We start from the raw sequence: 17,960 nt of genomic DNA, 5'->3' as shown, positions 1-17,960 counted from the left end.
AAACAACAGAAATAAAAACGAAATGCTTGTACTATCCTACCCTATCCAACTGTATTCGAACATATAGGAATATGTTATGCACGATGTGCAAGATTTGTGCGAAGAATAGCTAAAGACAAGTCAAATACTCCGTAGTTTTATTCTTTTTACAGTATTTTATTTATATTTCACACGACGCTCTACAAATGATAATAGATGTTAATAATATTCTACGTAAAGTATCTTAACCTAATGTATTTGTACTATGTATATAGAAATATTTATCGTTTTCCACGTTATATCAATGACACCTCGATCGAATGTTCGATTTTCATGGCTTTATATTATAAATTATTCTATTTTAAATTGCATCAAAGCATTACGTTACATTCAGGAAACATGATATAATTGATTATAGGTGTCTATCTGAAAATATTGAAATACAGATTGTAAACCATGCGTGCCGATTAATCATCAAAACAGCAGTCATCGGTAATCTTTTTCCCCGCGTTACATGCCGCATTTATCAGCGCAGTTTTTGCATGGTTGCACACTTTTCATCACCCACGCTCCATGGCACGCGCGTAAATACATCGCTCGGAATCAACCAATTCGCTTCGTTCACCGGAATAGCACAAAGGACGCGAATAATCAGCAATTCGATTTAAAACGTCGATAATACCTTTGATTCATTTAAAATCTTTGATGTCGATCCATTATACATAAATACGATCATGTAATCCTTAAAGTAGCAGCGTATTATTGCTTATATCATATTTGAATGCAACTTTTCATAAGTATAACGCTGCTACAATTATATATTACATTTTCTTTTGAAATACACTTTTCCTTAGATCGAAGGGAATAATCGCATAAATTATAAAAAGAATTGTTTTACGTCATTTTTTTCGATTCTTTGTCGATTTTACTTCAATAATTATATATCGTTTTAAAACTTTCATTTCGTTCGCAGCAATCGTTTTGACACAAATTTATCACGATCGGCGAATCGTAACATCCTTCCGTTATATTTCACCTTTTCACTGCCCAAAATGCAAAAACATATCGCGAGATTGTGGCCGTTATGTAATAAATATAAAAACGAAGCAAATATATTTTATACGTACGATACGGTCTATTGATACGGTGCATATGTGCAATGATAAGTTTAAGCTAAAGTTTTTGCTCGGATAGATTTTTTATTTTGTATTTCAAAAACGATATTTCAAAGAAATTTAACTAATATTACGTATAACCACGCAACAATGATTATTTGTCGTGGATACTATTTTCCTTTAGTTGTTCCATGCTCTTATACCTATTATTAGATAAAATTTTTCTCACGGATAGTTTTAAATTTATCGTCTAAAATTATTTCTAATCGGCCAATTATGTAATATTCGGACGCTACAAAATGACGAGGAGAGACGAAAACGATAAAGGGAGATAAAACCTAAATGGAGATATAACGAGTGAAATATATGTTATTCGAAACTAAATTCTCGAATATAAATTCCGTATTATTGGTATTGTAAATCCATTCTGTATCTGTAAAATCCTTTTAGATGCTGTGCTTTTGAAATATAAAATGTAAAATCTATCTGGCCAGATACATTTCTACGTCACTGTAAACGTTCGAATTCTCGCGTAAAGTACCGTGTATTCTTTCGTTCAACCGATAACAAAATCACCAAAACAATTTCGAAATATTCGAATGAAGCAGTCCGCATCCATCAGGAGGTCCATGCGTTTCGTTGATGTTGTCACGGGGCTGGATAGTGTAGCGTACACGGCGTCCTTTTCGTCGTCACCAACAATGCCTATAATGTACGGTGTACGGATTCACGTCGAACGGAGGTTTGTTCCGTACACAATGGAGTATACGCGAAGCCGTGCGTGGCTGGAAAGCGGTTCAAGTGTTCGTGGTAGCTGATTCGAAATCTGCGTGCCGAAGTTAACAGGCCCTGAATGAAAGCAGACATTTCCTAAGTAAACGTTTTTACGTTATTACGAGGATCCTGAAGTGGATATCAAGCAAACGAACGTAACTGAACTCAGTTGATCGATTATCGTTCTCGTCTCTATCAAGATCTCTGTTCCTGGACATCGCATCGAATCTCCGACTCAACGAAATTTTACTCGAGCATTTGTGAAATTAACTTATCTCGTCTTCTTCGATAGATGGAATGGACAAGCTAATTTGATCTGCAGATTATAAGCTGGTCGACAGCGATATACGTATGCCGTGAATCCTAAACAAAACGTTGATTTATTATCGAATTAAATATAATCTTTCGTATGTTAGGCCAGTATTGCTTTCTACTAAAATCTTATATCTTATATTTTAATAAGATTTGTTTGCAAATATGATATATTAAGCTGTGTATAATATATTAAATAATAACTTAATATATTAAATATATTCAATGTATTAAGAATAGGTTAATAACTTTTTATAAAGAATACCAAAACGCATCGGTTGGTTAGTCATTAAAAATTATATGATACCATTTAAGAAAACATATGCCACCTTTGTATAATCTCCGCATAGATTATACCTCCTTTTATTCAATATCCTTTCTATTCAATTCCTGTTTGAACATTTTCTTCGTACAGTAGATAGTTTACCAATAGTAATTAGCATTTATATATTTATGTAAGTATTATTATAAAATAAATAATTATATACGTACGTATAAATACATATAATAATAGTTAGGAAAAGGCATTCGTTGCTACTAGGCATTCTGTTTGAATAATATTCGATCGTTACATACAAAAGTAAATACGTGTTAATCGTAACAACGTTAAAATAAATAACATACAGAAAAATCGATCGTAAGTGTGAAAAATATAAATATTTCGCGTAATATCAATAAAAAATAAGCAAAACGATATTAAGACAGAATTAATTCGTGTACAAATTAATTAATCAGAGTGTGATATCGTGGAAATTATAAAATATGTAAATATTTCATAAGCATGTATCGAAGAGGAAAATAACAGATATAATTATGAGACATGTGAAATTTCCAATATTAATATCGAATGAAACCATTTGTTTCGTGAATTATTAATAAGCAGATACTTTTCGATGAAACAAGAAAAGATCAATCTCTTCTTCTGTCGATAAATTTTTCATTATTTTGACAACTTAAAATTATTCTTTCTCACTCTGTGCGAACAAGTCACCTAACTTTATCGAGTACGAAGTATTTCGTTTACGTAACAGATCGCCAAACGTTCTGGTAATTAACAACATCAAGTAATTGCGCAGTAATAAACGTTAATTACCATATAATTAAAACATATTACAGGGATGAAAGGAGCTTCCGCAGATTACGTAAAGATGCTTTTCCTCGATTATCCAGGGATGCAATTGTCCTGGCAGAACAGTCGTGTTTATCAGAGTTACGGTTAATTTCCCTGGCTAGCATCAAGTGACTCGTTAGCCTTCGTTGATAGAATTAAATAAACATTCGACTATAAAAATTTGGTAAATAAGATGATGTTACATCACTGTCTAATTTAAAAATAGCAACGATGTATTTCTCGAGCGATATACTCGAAGAGTACCTTTAAAATATTGAACGTTTTAGGAGTTTGAAAATTTTAACAAGAACAAAACTCGACAGAAGAATCCGAAGAATCGAATCAAGGACTCGGCTTCTATTTCCTTCCAAAGCTTCCCAGTGAATTGTTGTCATGATTTAAGTACGTTGATGGCAGCAGGGTTGTCAGCCCCGGATAGAGACGAATGGCTCTATGTCGTATCATTCGCAACCCTTATAATAATTATGTGAAAAGGGGCACTAAAGAGGGAAATGTCACATCCCTCGGCAAGGTACTCTCGTTTGGGTTCGTCGTCGACTCGAACGAGAGTAAAAAACAGACATATTCCCAACACGAAGTCTCTTTATAATACACATAGTATTCGACAAAATTTCAAACCTCAGTTCTTCTGATTAATTAGTCTCAATGTGACATACAATGTGAGACTCTTTTTATACATTTTATATTAACAAATTATCTTTTAACGTTATGTCGAATAAAACGGATGAATTACGATGATGTATTAGAGATTTCTCCCTAACTATAATAACGTGCTCGCACTTTATCTCATGTAAAAATCGCGTAAATACAAGCTTTTAATGCTTATCGTTGTCCACCGTATGTCGCATCCGCCTAGTCAAGAAATATGATAAATGGCGCATTTGTGCATATTTAGGCTTGTAATAATCGACCTAATCGCTATATTTTCATAAATCATTTATAATAAGCAACGAATTTCCTTTATATTTCCCTATAATCAAGTTTATCGTTATTTAGTATTACATATGCCCGAATCGTTAAAAATCAATTTTATCGTTAATAATATCGTAATTGTACGATTAAATAGGGTACTTAAAATCTTTTACATTGTAAGAGAGTACTAATTAATGAATTAAAAAAGTACGGGAAAGATATAATAAATCCACCTTTTCGCAACGAAAAATGGAAGACGGTCAAGCTATAAAAGATTTCGTTCCGACTTATCTTCGCTTATAATTAAGTTCCTCGGTTAACGTGCATTAATAATTCTTCGTTGACGGAAAGCTTCGCGAGGAAAAAGTACAAAGTGGCTTTTGCAAATCAAATTGCGAATCAACTGTCTGTGTACGGTTCGCAGCGCGTGTGTTCAAGTAGTAGTAAAAAGAAAGGAAAAAGCACATAGAGAAAGAATTGGCAAGATCTTGACCGAACGAATGCGATAGGCAGGTGTCACGCCATCGCAAACCCCCGGCGCGACGATTACGACGATTACAGGAGGCTCCCGAGGGGTTGAAGAGGGTGGAATCGCCTCCGTTGACATTGCATCACGAAGCACTAACCACATTATTTATGCCACCTCGTAAAACTTGTGGCGTGCCTAAACACACTACTCGTTCCCACCGCTCTTCCCCTTTTGCTCGGAAGTTACACAGATCAGAGAAGGGGCAGTAACTTTTGTTCGCGAAGTTCACCACCTCCGCTCGCCGCGTCGGTTGTATTGCTTGTATCACCGATGGTTGAACGAGACTAGACGTTGCGCGATCCTTGCGCCAATCTTCAGCCATGACATCAAAATTCCAGTTTTGACCGAGGAAAGAGATATCGAATGAAAAAATACACTTTACCATTGAGGAAGATATAATATAAAGATATATTTATTATCATTTACATATCTGTTTCTTATTTTTGCTCACATATTTTATGATACTGTAAAACTGTAACATTATATTTATAACCCCTTATAAGTTACAATACCGTAACTATATACATATATATGTAGTTATAATACTATGATATCGTACATTAGCGATAGAATTATAAATAATAAGGATTACAATTTTACCACGGTTCGAGAATTTTATATCGAAAGCGAATAATACATAGGCAATTTCAAAAATATAAACTACGCTCCTTTTTAATTATATAATACGTAAATTTTAATTGTTTAAAACGACATTAAATATACGTGATCAATATATGTGTGAAACGTAATTAAATAACGATATTGTATATACATGTAAAATAATAACGTGACTAGACATCAGCTTTAGTAATATGTACATATGCGTAGTTACACAACGAAATAAATTGAAGAGAAAAAAAAGATTAATATTTCTCCGTTACAAATAAATTGTTTTATAAATGAATTTTTCAAACCGAGCTCTTGTTTTATCTGTGAAAAATTGTTAGTTCGCTCTTTTTTGCTGTAAAAATTTTGTAATTTAATACAACTCACGGAATTAACGAACAATATTTAATAACATGTCCGAATTTTTAATAAAAGAAGTTTGAAATATAAAGAAGACCAATTCATTTAGTTGTTCTAAACCTACGTTATTTAATTTGTTATTAAATTGTATATTATTTAATATTATTATTTTGAATATACTGTAACACTATTTAACGTTAAAATCAGATTCTTTCATTCCGAGAGAAAGATTAATTCTTGTGTAAATAATAAGGGAAAACGAGTTCTTGTAATAAGTATTATCGTAATTGGACTTTTCAAACGTTAAGTAAGACGAGGAGTATAGACTAAGATAATTTTCCATTGGAAATTTATCGAATTTTATGAATAACTTGGTAGTTTGAAATAGCAAGAAGAGAATGGAGTTGTTTGCATCAACGTCAATTTTCGAGCATGAAATAAGAAGCATGCAACAAATAAAGGTAAAATAAAAATGGATCCAGTGTGAAATATTGCATGCGTGTAATGATATGCAAGCCGAAAGGGGGTTTACTCGCCGTTACAACGCCGACGCACGGGTTCTTACTAAGGCATTTTTATTATACACGTGAACGTGTATTTGATTAATGTAGACGTTTGGAAGACATAGATATGGTTAAGTGAAAATTGATAAAACTTTTTATTTATAACAGCACTTAATCATGTTTTATATATATGGAATGTTATGAAAGTATATTTTATCAATTTAGTTCCGAAAAGAGTGAAAAATTATTATAAAATAATGTCTTGTAAATTTTTGTTTCTCTTATTTCACGTCAGAAATCGAGTATTGTCTTTGAAACAATTTCGAAAGTTATTAAAGGCTACAAATTGCTTTACGATAGGAAACAATCGAAGATTAAACATAAAATATCGCATGTCTGTAATCGTAGGTTGCTTTAAGAGCTCGTGCTAGAGTTTCCACGTTGGTATGCCTAATGAAATACGATTTTCAAGCTATTTTTATTAGGTATCCGCAATCGGTCGGCTCGCGTAAACGCCGTACTCGACGAGAACAAGGAACAACGGGAATGCTTTCCATTTGACGTCCGCTTTTATTTGGCCATTTCTACGTTCGATTTTTTCTGATCGAAAGCCGTTTCATTCTCGACAAACTGTAAATCGGAGTGCGATTCGATTCGATTTCATCCTTTCTCGCGATCGTGTGTATTTATCTCTGATAGTATTTTATAGACCGCGACTACAACGCGACTATAACGTCTCAAGACACCGTACAGTGCGTTTATAAAGATCTGTTTTCATTTCTGTGTTTACTTACAGTTACCGTACTCGATGGAATTGGATTACGACGTAGTCGGTGTTCCGGGCGGTGTTTCCGGAATGATGGCACTGCTTCCTCCCAGAGTGAACGTGTCGGCTAGGGGAGAGGTGCCAGTCACGCTGCAAGTCTTTAGGATCAGGCTACCGTGCTCGGGTCTCGTGAGTGCGCAAATTCCTTTGGCTTTGAGGTTGAACGTCACAGCTCCACCTGGTACCAAATACAACGATACCATTTTAGTATTCAAGAGAAACAAGATTTGTTTGAAAGGTAAGTGACAGAACTAATTTACATGAATTACAAATTACGTATTATTTCCACTGGTTAATATTTCATTTTCGTCAAAGTTGGAGCAATATTTTTTGATGAAATTTGAAAGATACACTCTCTACGAATATTTCTAGCACGTTATTAGGACACGTATCCATAAAATCTAACGCAACTTGTTTCCTTTTACCTCTCTTACTCCCTTACTGCGTTATTTGATGATCGTTAATACGAAGTATTATTTTTATCGACACCCTGTCAATCGTATATGGTTACCCGAGACGATACCAGAGACCCACGTTAGATCAAAGACTTTCACTCGAAGTACGTATATTTTACGTACTTGCAATAATTTGGAAGTGATAAAAATACTTAGGAACAGAACGTTACTCATACTCGAACGTAAAAGGATAACTCGGTAGAAAGAAATTGCTTGAATTTCCCAAATTTTTCTGCTTAGTTTTCCAATAGCACGTTGTTAATGGAAGTAAATATACAAGTTAATAGAAGAGAATCTCTGGCTTTCGCGAAAACGCGTTCGCGGCACACCGATAAAAGTCTAGCCGTGCGTATGTCACGCGCGAAACGTGTAAACCGTGTCAACGCGTTTGCATACAAGTATTTTAACACCGTGTGGCGAACTGTCGATAATTGGTCGGCTTACGCAATCGCAAATTTAATTAGTACGTTCACCGGGATCGTTGAATACCTTCGTTACAAGCAACGCAATTTCGACGTATTCGCGATTAAAACAGAGAGAGTGGAGCATTCGTTCCGAGTCCCTTTCGGGCGCGAATTCTATGCACGATTTATGCCCCTTTGTGCAACACGCAATCGGCAACAACGCCGATGCATAATTTCTGAAAGCAGAATTTCGTGTATGCGAACGCGCTCGCCGTGATACCTGCTCCCTGTGAAAATCGAGTGATTAAACTTTGGTCGCGTCGATGGCCTGGCTAATTTCGTTTAATTACATCGCACGTGTGCCATATACCGCTTTACCCTGGTAACCTGTCGAGTAACTTTATTAATCCTATTCGACCTGGTAAAACTTCGTTTACTCCTTTGTACGTTAACAACTGGATACCGATTACTGGCCAGATAATTACTTGTTATCCGCTTGGCAACGAGAAGCGGAGCTGACCAAGTGGTTAAAAAATTCGCAGCAACATACTTTCTGAAATATACCGAACTAGCTTAATTAAATATACTAAATATATTGAAAGTTTCAGTTTACCGAGCTTGTTTAGCCAAGCTTGATTGATGTAGCACGGACTTCGTCGATGATAAAAGAAGAGGTAATTAAAATGCGAAGAAAGAGAAAAGGAAGCGCAGAACAACCTTTGTAAACTGTATAGCAAACCTTCTATTTTACAAAGAAGTATTTCTCAGCAACTAGGTGCGAAATACGAATTATTTTTTGATATTCGCGATAGCTGTTCGCTATGAATCCAATTCTAGCGCTTCCGGAGACACGAGATCTCCAAATCTCGTGCTTCAGCTGTTCGGTTCTTCGAACGAAACGTTTCCCGTGGAGAAAAGGATACGATATGATGTAGAGACGTGATTCTCGTGGCAGCAGCCGTGGAAACATCCCATTGCCCGTCCGGAAATCGACGAGAACATCGAGTATCGGGGATCTCGAAGTAGTAGCAACGTTTCGTCAGACAGGTGGATAGAATCGGACTTCGCTGCTGATAGAAACTATACGTGTTTACAGTCGAGCGAGTGAGACGAACGCGAGAGGAGAGGGTCAACGAGAGACCAAGGAAACGAAGTGAAAGAAGGGAAACGGCTGGAGTTGAAAAAGAAGGTGTGGAAAGGAGAGAAGCGAGATAAGGCGGAAAACGAGAAACGCGAAGGAGAAGATAGAAAGAGCGAGTTGACAGACGCTGATCCGGATCTGGTTACCGGTGCAGGAGGCTACAACGAAAAGCAATCCACCGAATAAAATTGAATCTCGTCAGGAGTCGGTGTATTTAATGAAAGAGAAGAGAGGAAGGATCTCGCTGTCTAAGATCAAGAGGATCGACCGCGTAGAAAAGTGGAGTAAAAGAGGTTGGCGAGGGGGTGATGAGGGGGTGGTGGTAGTAAGACAGCAGGAAGGGTGGGAAATAAGTAAGCAAGCGCTGCGAGGCGAGACTCGTCGACCGATGAGTAGTACTTGCGCGTGTAGACCAAGGTTTCTTCCTCGCCAGAATTTGTTTTCTTCTTGATTCTAGTAGTAGCCTCCGTCCATCATGGCTGTACGGGCGAGGTTCTTTACTTCCTAAGAGGTCCTGCGGAGATCCGAAATCGTTTGGAGACCACTCAAAAATAATCGAATCTCGTGTTGGCTCCTCGAGTGCTCGTATTCCAGCTATGTATACACCGAAAGGTTGAAAACGTTCGATAGCGGTCTTGCGGCAAATATCAGGCAAAAGCGCCGAATGAAAAGGAAAATGTCGGTATAGCGAACGATTTAAATGCCGATATTGTGCGAACTTTTCTCTGAATTCAGTAATCCAGAGGGGCAAAACGAAGGCGATGCGATATAAAGCATCGAATAGGGTGGCCGAAGGAGGTTCTTTGTACTTTTAAATTTAAGGTATTGAATAAGCAACATGAATTTCTGAAAGAAGCGAAAAGACCGGAGGAAAATAAGAGGATCGTGTCTTTTTGTTTGATTATTTAGTTGCGTTAAAAAATACGCAAACTTTTTATATTCTTCGCTCGATCGTACGAGTACCTATCTAAGAGATAACCGTACAGACGATTAACGACGAGAACGTTAAATACACGGAAACGCTAATATCGATCTCTACGATAACGATATCGCGGTAAATCTTATTAGTTAAAACAATTTCAGTGATACAAAGTTACGTATATTTTATAATATTATTTTATCACGTTAGAAAATTATTAAATTCACCACTGGGGAACGGTATGTATTATGCAATAATCGGATGACAGGGGAGTACAAATTAACAAAGTCATGTTCGCCGATAAATCGAAATGTTCTTCGTAATTTCATCGCGACAAATTAACGTTAAATGTACTCGTCGATGTACACGTAGCCATGGTATAAATTTAACGATCGAGAACGTTAAATTTATCAAAGATTAACATACCTAATATTCTCGCAACGTACATCGATTTAACGTATTTTTACTCGTTAAAATCATTGTGAAATTGTCTCGACATAGCGGACGGAATACCGAATATCTAGGCTCTTTTCTAAGTAATTATCAATGTCTCGTTACTACGTTGATTTGAGAAACCATACCATAGAGTCTAGAGTATCAAACGGTAAAGCACTACTACTATTACCTTTACTCTATTCTATAAAGAAATTTCATTATTATTATTATACGACATGTATATCATAGCAATCGTATTTCGAACAATACAGAAATTTTATATATGGGACTTGGTCTTTAAGAAACTGGTTCCATAAAAATACTTATCAGCGAGTCGCTTACATGTACTAAGAACAGCATTACTAAAAAAAAAAAAAAAAAAAGAAGCGAATTTTATCGTTCACAGTAAGGCTAATTACAATCTTTCGATCTGCGCTGTATTTACGTTATATTTACTCGAACATGGAGAATAGTTGAATTCCGAATTGCAAGGACAGGTATTATAAAAGAGCAACGAGTAAAATATTATATTTTGCTGTCTTCGATCACTGAATATTCTCCCATTTTTAAGTTTATAATAGGAACGTAGTAGCATTTACGGTAGTTGTCGGAGGATGGTAACTAGATTTTAAATTACTCATCACGTTGAGATTGAAAGCATTTTTCACTCCGCGGGAAACGCCGCAATTTGCGATGAAATTTGTTTCAAGAGAGCAGACGCCGTGCGGTTGAGCGGAAGAACACCGAAGAACACCGTTCGAAGAGGGTCATTCCATTAATCCCGCAGGGACTTAATTCTGAACCTTCGTAAATCTCGGTTAAGGTTTGTTTGATAGTGTCGGATGGCATCGCCTACTGGGATTTAACCGAGATACACCTCTTTTCCTCTAAACGCGCTTTCTCGACTTTGCACTTGTTCTTAAACCTGTGAGTTTCTTGTCGGTGCGTCGACCAAGACTAAGTTTAATCGATCCTACGCCGTCCGCGAGCAGCACGAGCAAATTGATTCCTTTGTGCTTTGCCGACCGTTAATCTCTTCCTTCGACGTTTTTAATTAAAAATCAAGCGCTGCGGTTTCTTTGGACGTGTTAAACCATCGTCTAAACCGTCGAAATTAATTTTGCGACAATCGAAACCGTGCATTTGTGACTTATTCGAGTTAAATAAGCGTTGGAAAAGCTTCGGAGAAAAGAAACGATTGACGATTAATGGAAAATATAACTGATAAAAGAAAAAATAACGCTTATGTATACGTACTCTTTCTTCTTTATGAGATTTTTCCTTTTACGTTGTGTTTCAAATAGGTAAACTCTGTCAGTATGGTAAACTTTGTCAGTTTGGGTAAAAATAAGAAAGGAACGTTATACGAACTTGGGTTGTTCGAAGCTTTGTTGCAAAGTGATAATAAAACAACTGAAATAAATCCGAATAAAAAACAATTTCGGTCTCCAATATTGCCTAATTTCACACTTTTGTGTAGCGATAACTTTGGAAAAAAAGTCTTCTTTTGGCACGAACTGTAAACGTTTTGAAATAGATTATTAACGCGTAGTAATCACATTGACCGTGCACCTATTCTTTTTTCATGGCACGGTAACCATAAATGCATTACCACTCCCTTTGTACTTAATATTTTTGTTACAACTTTTTAATGTAGCTCTAAACTATCTGTATTTATATGACGTATTTTTTTTTTACCTTGTGTTTCATCGTAGAATATACCGATGAAGTTTAGCTGGAAAAACTTGGAGCAGCTTGTAGCGTCAATTTAATAAAGGCAAATTGTGTTTCTAATGCAATTGATCTTTAGCAGGAAATTCTCAAGACCAAGGGATGTTAAACATTCTTTATCGGTAAATGCGACGGTAAATAGCAATTCCACGAACGACGCGATAATTTAAATCGACGTATGCTAACTAGGCAGAACAAGCAAACGAACAATTAAGGGTCGGGTAAACTTATCAACAATTCAATTAGCTTCGCGGGAAACGAAAAGATGAAACAACAAAAGTGTAATGCCTCTCGCGAAAGCAACTTGCAACTGCGATCGCGCGGCGGAAAGAATGAAAACCAAAGTTACTTAACAAAGTTTTTCGCCTGGTCTGCTTCGGTGAGTATCGTGCCATGTAAGAGGGGACATTTTAAAAAGATGTCGGTTCCTGCAAATAAATAAGAAAAGATTCCTCTAAGAAGTTGGACGTAGCAGGAAAAGCAGCTACGAGCCCGCGCGATTTATTTAACTTTTTCCACCGGCCTTCCCTTCGCCCCCTCTCATTCTTCCTTCCTTTTCCTTCGTCCCTGCGCGAATCTCATCGCGCTTCAGCAAATTCTTCCTCGTCCGAGTGTTTCGCGAACGTTTCCGTCGTTATCGTGTAAAGCTCGTCTGTCTGCTTTGCGTTATTTATCCTGGCAACGGCACGAATCCTGTTTTTCCTGCCACTTTGTCTGGAACAAAACGAGATAGTGCAGGCGGATAAAAAGGATGCGATTCGTTAAAAGCGGGACACGAATTTACATTGTTCAGCGGCTTGTACTTTCGGTAAGAAATCCCGGTAATATCGAGAAATTGCCTGCTCATGGTTACAGGTAATATGCTTAAGAAAGTTTTACATCACTTTGCGAGAATACGTTCACGAAGAAACTGCAGTTTTAAATTACGATGTAGTTTAATCGAATGAAAACATGCGCGTGTAAGTGCGCCGTGAACAAGGGCGAATGTTTCGCAAGCAAAGTTATTGAGAATGAGTTGCAAAAGTCAACTAAATTAACGTACGAAGCGTATTTATAGTATTTAAGAAGAAGGAGAAGTTTAATAGATATGTTTTGTAGCTATACGTTAGCTTGTTTTATCGCATGAAAGTTGTAAGTTAATTTATTAAGCGTATCTACATTCTTGTCGAGTCGAAGATGACGAATTATGTAAAAATAGCGTATGCGAAAGGCCAAAGTACGATTTTGTTAAAGTACGACGTTTAGAAAATAAATTGAAAATAATTTCGACGCAACTTTATTTTTTGAACAAAACAGACGTTACGTATCTTATTTGGTATTTGCAGTCTTAACTTGTACGTCGTGTGGTTTACGTTACTGACGTCGGTTTCTTTATCTTTGATATCGTTGAGAAAATCACACACCTATACGTATGATTGATCTTGCGAGGGCGAAACTTACTATTTTTTCAAATTAAATGTTTAATTAACATATGCCAGAGATCGCTAGGAAGGTATATATATAAAAAAGAAATTATATTACTAATATAAATATATTCAACAAAAATGAATAACACAGATATTTTAATATAAATATTTTAAGCGTAAAATTGAACACAGCTAAAGATATTTCGAATACGTTGATTAAAATAGTACTTGGCTCAAAACTCGAGTTATATCGTTGTATAAAATACGCGTGATAACACTCATGACCTAAATCAACTGAATGAATTTCTAAAGCGAACGAAGCGGGGTGACTGCAAAGCCAACTACCCGCATGTAGTTTCCAAAGGTTTATGTCCACGTATTAAAGGGTACCTACTCGTGTATTTTGTATCTAGATAAATACACAGACCCGTGTACTTTTACTGTTAAATAAGTAAATGGAGCTTCCTAAGAATTTAAGTCCAGGAAGTGGAAACATGTAATAACATAGTAGGTACCGTGGAAAACAAATAAGAAACCATTAATGTAATGTTTTATCAGTTCGTAGCTAACAGGAAAATTAATTATAAACTATCTTTTTGCTTTATCGTTTGCCTCGGAATGAGAAACACCAAGTATAAGCGAAATAGAGAAAAATTGGTCGTCTGATTTATTCGTATTAGAATGTCTGGAACGACCGCGTCTCGATATTCTTGTCTCGATATCTAGAATCGGTCCTGCAAGTAGCGCCCACTTTTCTATTTACACTCTTTGTACGTTTCCTGCTACAATACGCTGAAACCATCCATTTACTCTTACAAATGGATCTTACAAATTTTCGGTTACTTATTTCATCGAAAAATCTGGTTCAAAGGTGAAATTAAAGCTGCGGCCTGTATAACTCTACTTTTATTAAAGGAATCGAAGCTCGGCTTTTCATTAAAAACGTCGAACAAACGGAAGAATGTCTTCAAAGAATGAAAGTATAGTTTCGAAAGCAAAGCGAAGCACCGGTGCAATTTATTACAGTTCACCCTACCTTTACGATCCCGTTTGTGGAACAGAAAAGATCCTGAAAGATAAGGAACGGAAATTTAAATCAAAGGAATACCGGGCGTGGAAAACGCAATAGAAGCTTATCAATTTCCAATAAAGTCGTAACGATATGAACGTGTCTCTTATTTCGAGATATAAATTTCGAGATCTAGTCGATAAAACAAACACATTTCCATAAAAGACACGAATCGCGTATTTAATTTAAATCGTTTAATTTAAACGACCGGAGGAAAATGCTAAGACTCTATTTTTTAGCACTCGAGATGGCAACGATTCAAAGGAGGCAACCGGTAAAGAGTTACGTAGGGTGGAAAGCGCGAACGAACGTGAAAGGAAATACGACGAGCTTCCAAGGTTTACCGCGTCTCGTAGAAAACTCGTCGTAGTTTGTGGTGAACCAAACTGAGGGCAGAAGGGCCGATTCAAAAAGATGTCCTTGCTTGCGTTCGAGTACACTCTTAATCCGCTATTTCACGGTTGCTCCATGCCGCTGTTCGATAGTGGTCCGATACACGTAGAACGAACGATCGAACAGCGTGTCAACGATTGTTCGATAAAATCGCCTGTCTTGCTTGCCACGGAATGCATCGTGTCAGGGAGAAGGGAGGGTGTGGTTCGATCGGTAAAATGGATTGTCTACGGCGTAATGCGGCTTGAACACATTTTGCGAATGTAATACAATTATTTTACGCCAGTACAGAAGACCGCCGCTCGTTAAATCGCTCACGAATCTATGTTAATGGCTGCGTTTCTCTGTTATTACGCTGTCAAAGTGCATGGCCAAATTTTTTAACGAGATTTCAACGCCGCGTGATACGCTCCCTTGACTATAGGTTATCGTTAATAACGTGTATATAAATTTAATCAGTTGATCGGCAAAAGCGCTTCTGACCAAGATTAAAAATTGCATATATCATATATGTTTGAGCTTTTGGGGTTATGGAAATGTAATAATTTTCTATAGAATGGAGCTTATAACGTATGTATAATAATAATAGCTGATGTGTTATTGAGAAATTTTTTGTCGCGTCTTATTCAAAAGTTTTAGTATTTCAACTTTAAAATCTTCAATGGAAAAAACAAAATTTAAAGTCATAAAGCTAAAATTTGTATTATAATATCGAATAGATGAATTCTTGAATCTATATTTAATCTCCATCTATCTTTATATACATATATCTTAATTTAAAATTTCAGAGAAGATAATAATTCTTAAAATTTTTAACGTTGTATTTAAAAATATTATTAACTCGTTATTTATCTCATTTTCAGCAAATGTTGTAATATTTATGTACATACTTAATTTCCACACTTTGATTCGGAGTATTACGGAGCACGAAATACATAGCTAGATATAATAGAAACGATAAGTCGGATGACTCAAAGATAGGAAAACGAAATTACTAGGATTTTTGTTGCAGGAGTGCAAGCACCTCCCAGAAATGATTCGGTACGTTTGGAACCAGGACCTTTGGTGAATGGTGCTGGAGCTCTTTATATCGCCGCAACATGTGCGTGCGCTTTGATATTAGTCGTTGGAAGCGTAGCAAGCGCCATGTACATTCGCAACAGCAAGGCTCGCATTCAAGAATCCCAGTAAGTATATACAATTTCCATATGCCGGTTATCACTTTGCAACGAATTCCGGTTTCACGTTCGAATTACCCAGGAAATTTATTTTTAACTCGATTAGACGAAACTAATGGTTAAATATACTTTGCAAGTTGCCAATCATGACGTTATTCGAATAATTTCATTACGTCAAATTCACAGCTACGAATACAAAAAAGTTTACGAGTATTTCTTCTCTCGTTCCTTTCCCGATTTTCTAATTATTTATTGTTAATTTAACAAAAATAAGTCGATCAGTTAATTTAATTAATTTTCTTACATTTCTAAGTAAGAAACTTTACAACAATGCTGTTTTATCATTCTTTTTGAAGAATAACACAAAGTTTTTTGTATTAAACTAAATCGCTGTTCTTTAACGAATATTTATTGTCTTTGAATTAAACGTTAAAGAACCGATTAAAACATATTACGGGATTGATGTACTTACAAAGCTATATGTGTCTTCAGTTTAATGATCGTTCTTCTTAATTAGTAGTCTTAAGTAAGCAGCGCACATGTCCTAAAAGCAAACAGGAAAATTTTGTAGTGCCACTGTCGGGAAATCGAAACAGTACTGCAAAATGCATCTTAAAGGCATCTTAAAGGCGACCATCTTACAATATTTGTATAGACGAAGAGTACATAAATACCTTGAATAGCGCTTTAAATTCTGATTGGCATTTCAGATGTCGTAAACGTACGAACAAGCGTACCTTCCCGCGAGGATAAAAGTCACTTATTAAACGACCTAAGCTGATCGTGTCACGAGTAGAATCGGACACGAGCGAATAAATGAAAATCAGCGGCAAACGGGACGTTGGAACGCGGCGACGCGTAGGCCACTGACTGCTCGTAAGATTCGCACGGTTGGCAGGTTTTCACGTATCGTCGCGCGCGCCGGGCGCATTCTCATTTCCCAGCAACAACCGGAGAGTGAAAAGTCGTCGACGCGCGTTGCTGGTTGTCGTGAATTTTCCGCTGGATACGGCAACTGCCGAGTCGGGCTGGTCTCTCGGCCCGGTTCACCGTAGGGAAGAGACAGAAGGGCAGAGAAAGATTTCTACACCCCCGCGGGAAATTCATGGGATAAGCTGGATAGGAACTCGTCCGCATGAAATATCCTTTCAATAAGCCCCGGTGATACGTCGGTCGCTTGCCACGGCAGCCGACATTTTATTGCACGGCTACACGCCCCCGTTCGAAAGAGGACTCCTGCGGGAGAGAATGTAAGCAGCGAATTCAGAGGGATGGAATCGTTCTCCATCTTCGGCTGTTCCTCACCTTTTCCCCCTGCTATCTCGCCTCCGCTCGACTCGTCTTTCCCTCTGTGCGAACCACTTGTCTCTTTTGCAGATGTACCGAACGAACTAGCTCGGTCTGGCATCATGGGAAAATGCTTCTCTTATTTGTACCGATCGACTGAAATGCTTCGCATCCGTCTGGAATGAAAGCTTCCGAAGGGTTCATGAAGTCATTATACCGCAATTTTTCTTTCTTCGTGTCCGATTCGCCTAGCTTGTAAAAATTATTTCCACTCTTCTCTTACGTTAGACGTTTGACTTTTATATAGATAGTAGTTTTTTTGTTGAGAAGCGATAGTTACAAAAATTTGATATCTCTCTCTATATATATATACGTATTATATACTTAACAAGTTACTATAAACTTTGAAAGATACCGTTGTGATAAGTACGTGTTTGATATCAGACATTAACCGAACATCGTATAAAGATAGTTTTTCCATCGAGCTTTTATAA

General features: G+C 36.8%; 1 protein-coding gene across 1 annotated transcript in view; it reads left to right on the top strand.

Annotated features, from left to right (window-relative positions):
* Positions 1-17,960, top strand: part of LOC139986527 (tyrosine-protein kinase Dnt) — a 106,440-nt gene that overhangs the window by 68,091 nt on the left and 20,389 nt on the right. Inside the window, exons 3-4 of the mRNA XM_072001931.1 lie at positions 7,019-7,286; positions 16,014-16,188. Of these exons, the coding sequence (XP_071858032.1) occupies positions 7,019-7,286; positions 16,014-16,188 (443 nt within the window). The remainder of the gene's footprint in view (positions 1-7,018; positions 7,287-16,013; positions 16,189-17,960) is intronic.

This window comes from Bombus fervidus, chromosome 4 (assembly GCF_041682495.2).
Source record: "Bombus fervidus isolate BK054 chromosome 4, iyBomFerv1, whole genome shotgun sequence".
Classification (NCBI taxonomy): domain Eukaryota; kingdom Metazoa; phylum Arthropoda; class Insecta; order Hymenoptera; family Apidae; genus Bombus; species Bombus fervidus.
Note: the sequence above shows the minus strand (reverse complement) of the source record. Positions and strands in the feature narration are given on the sequence as shown.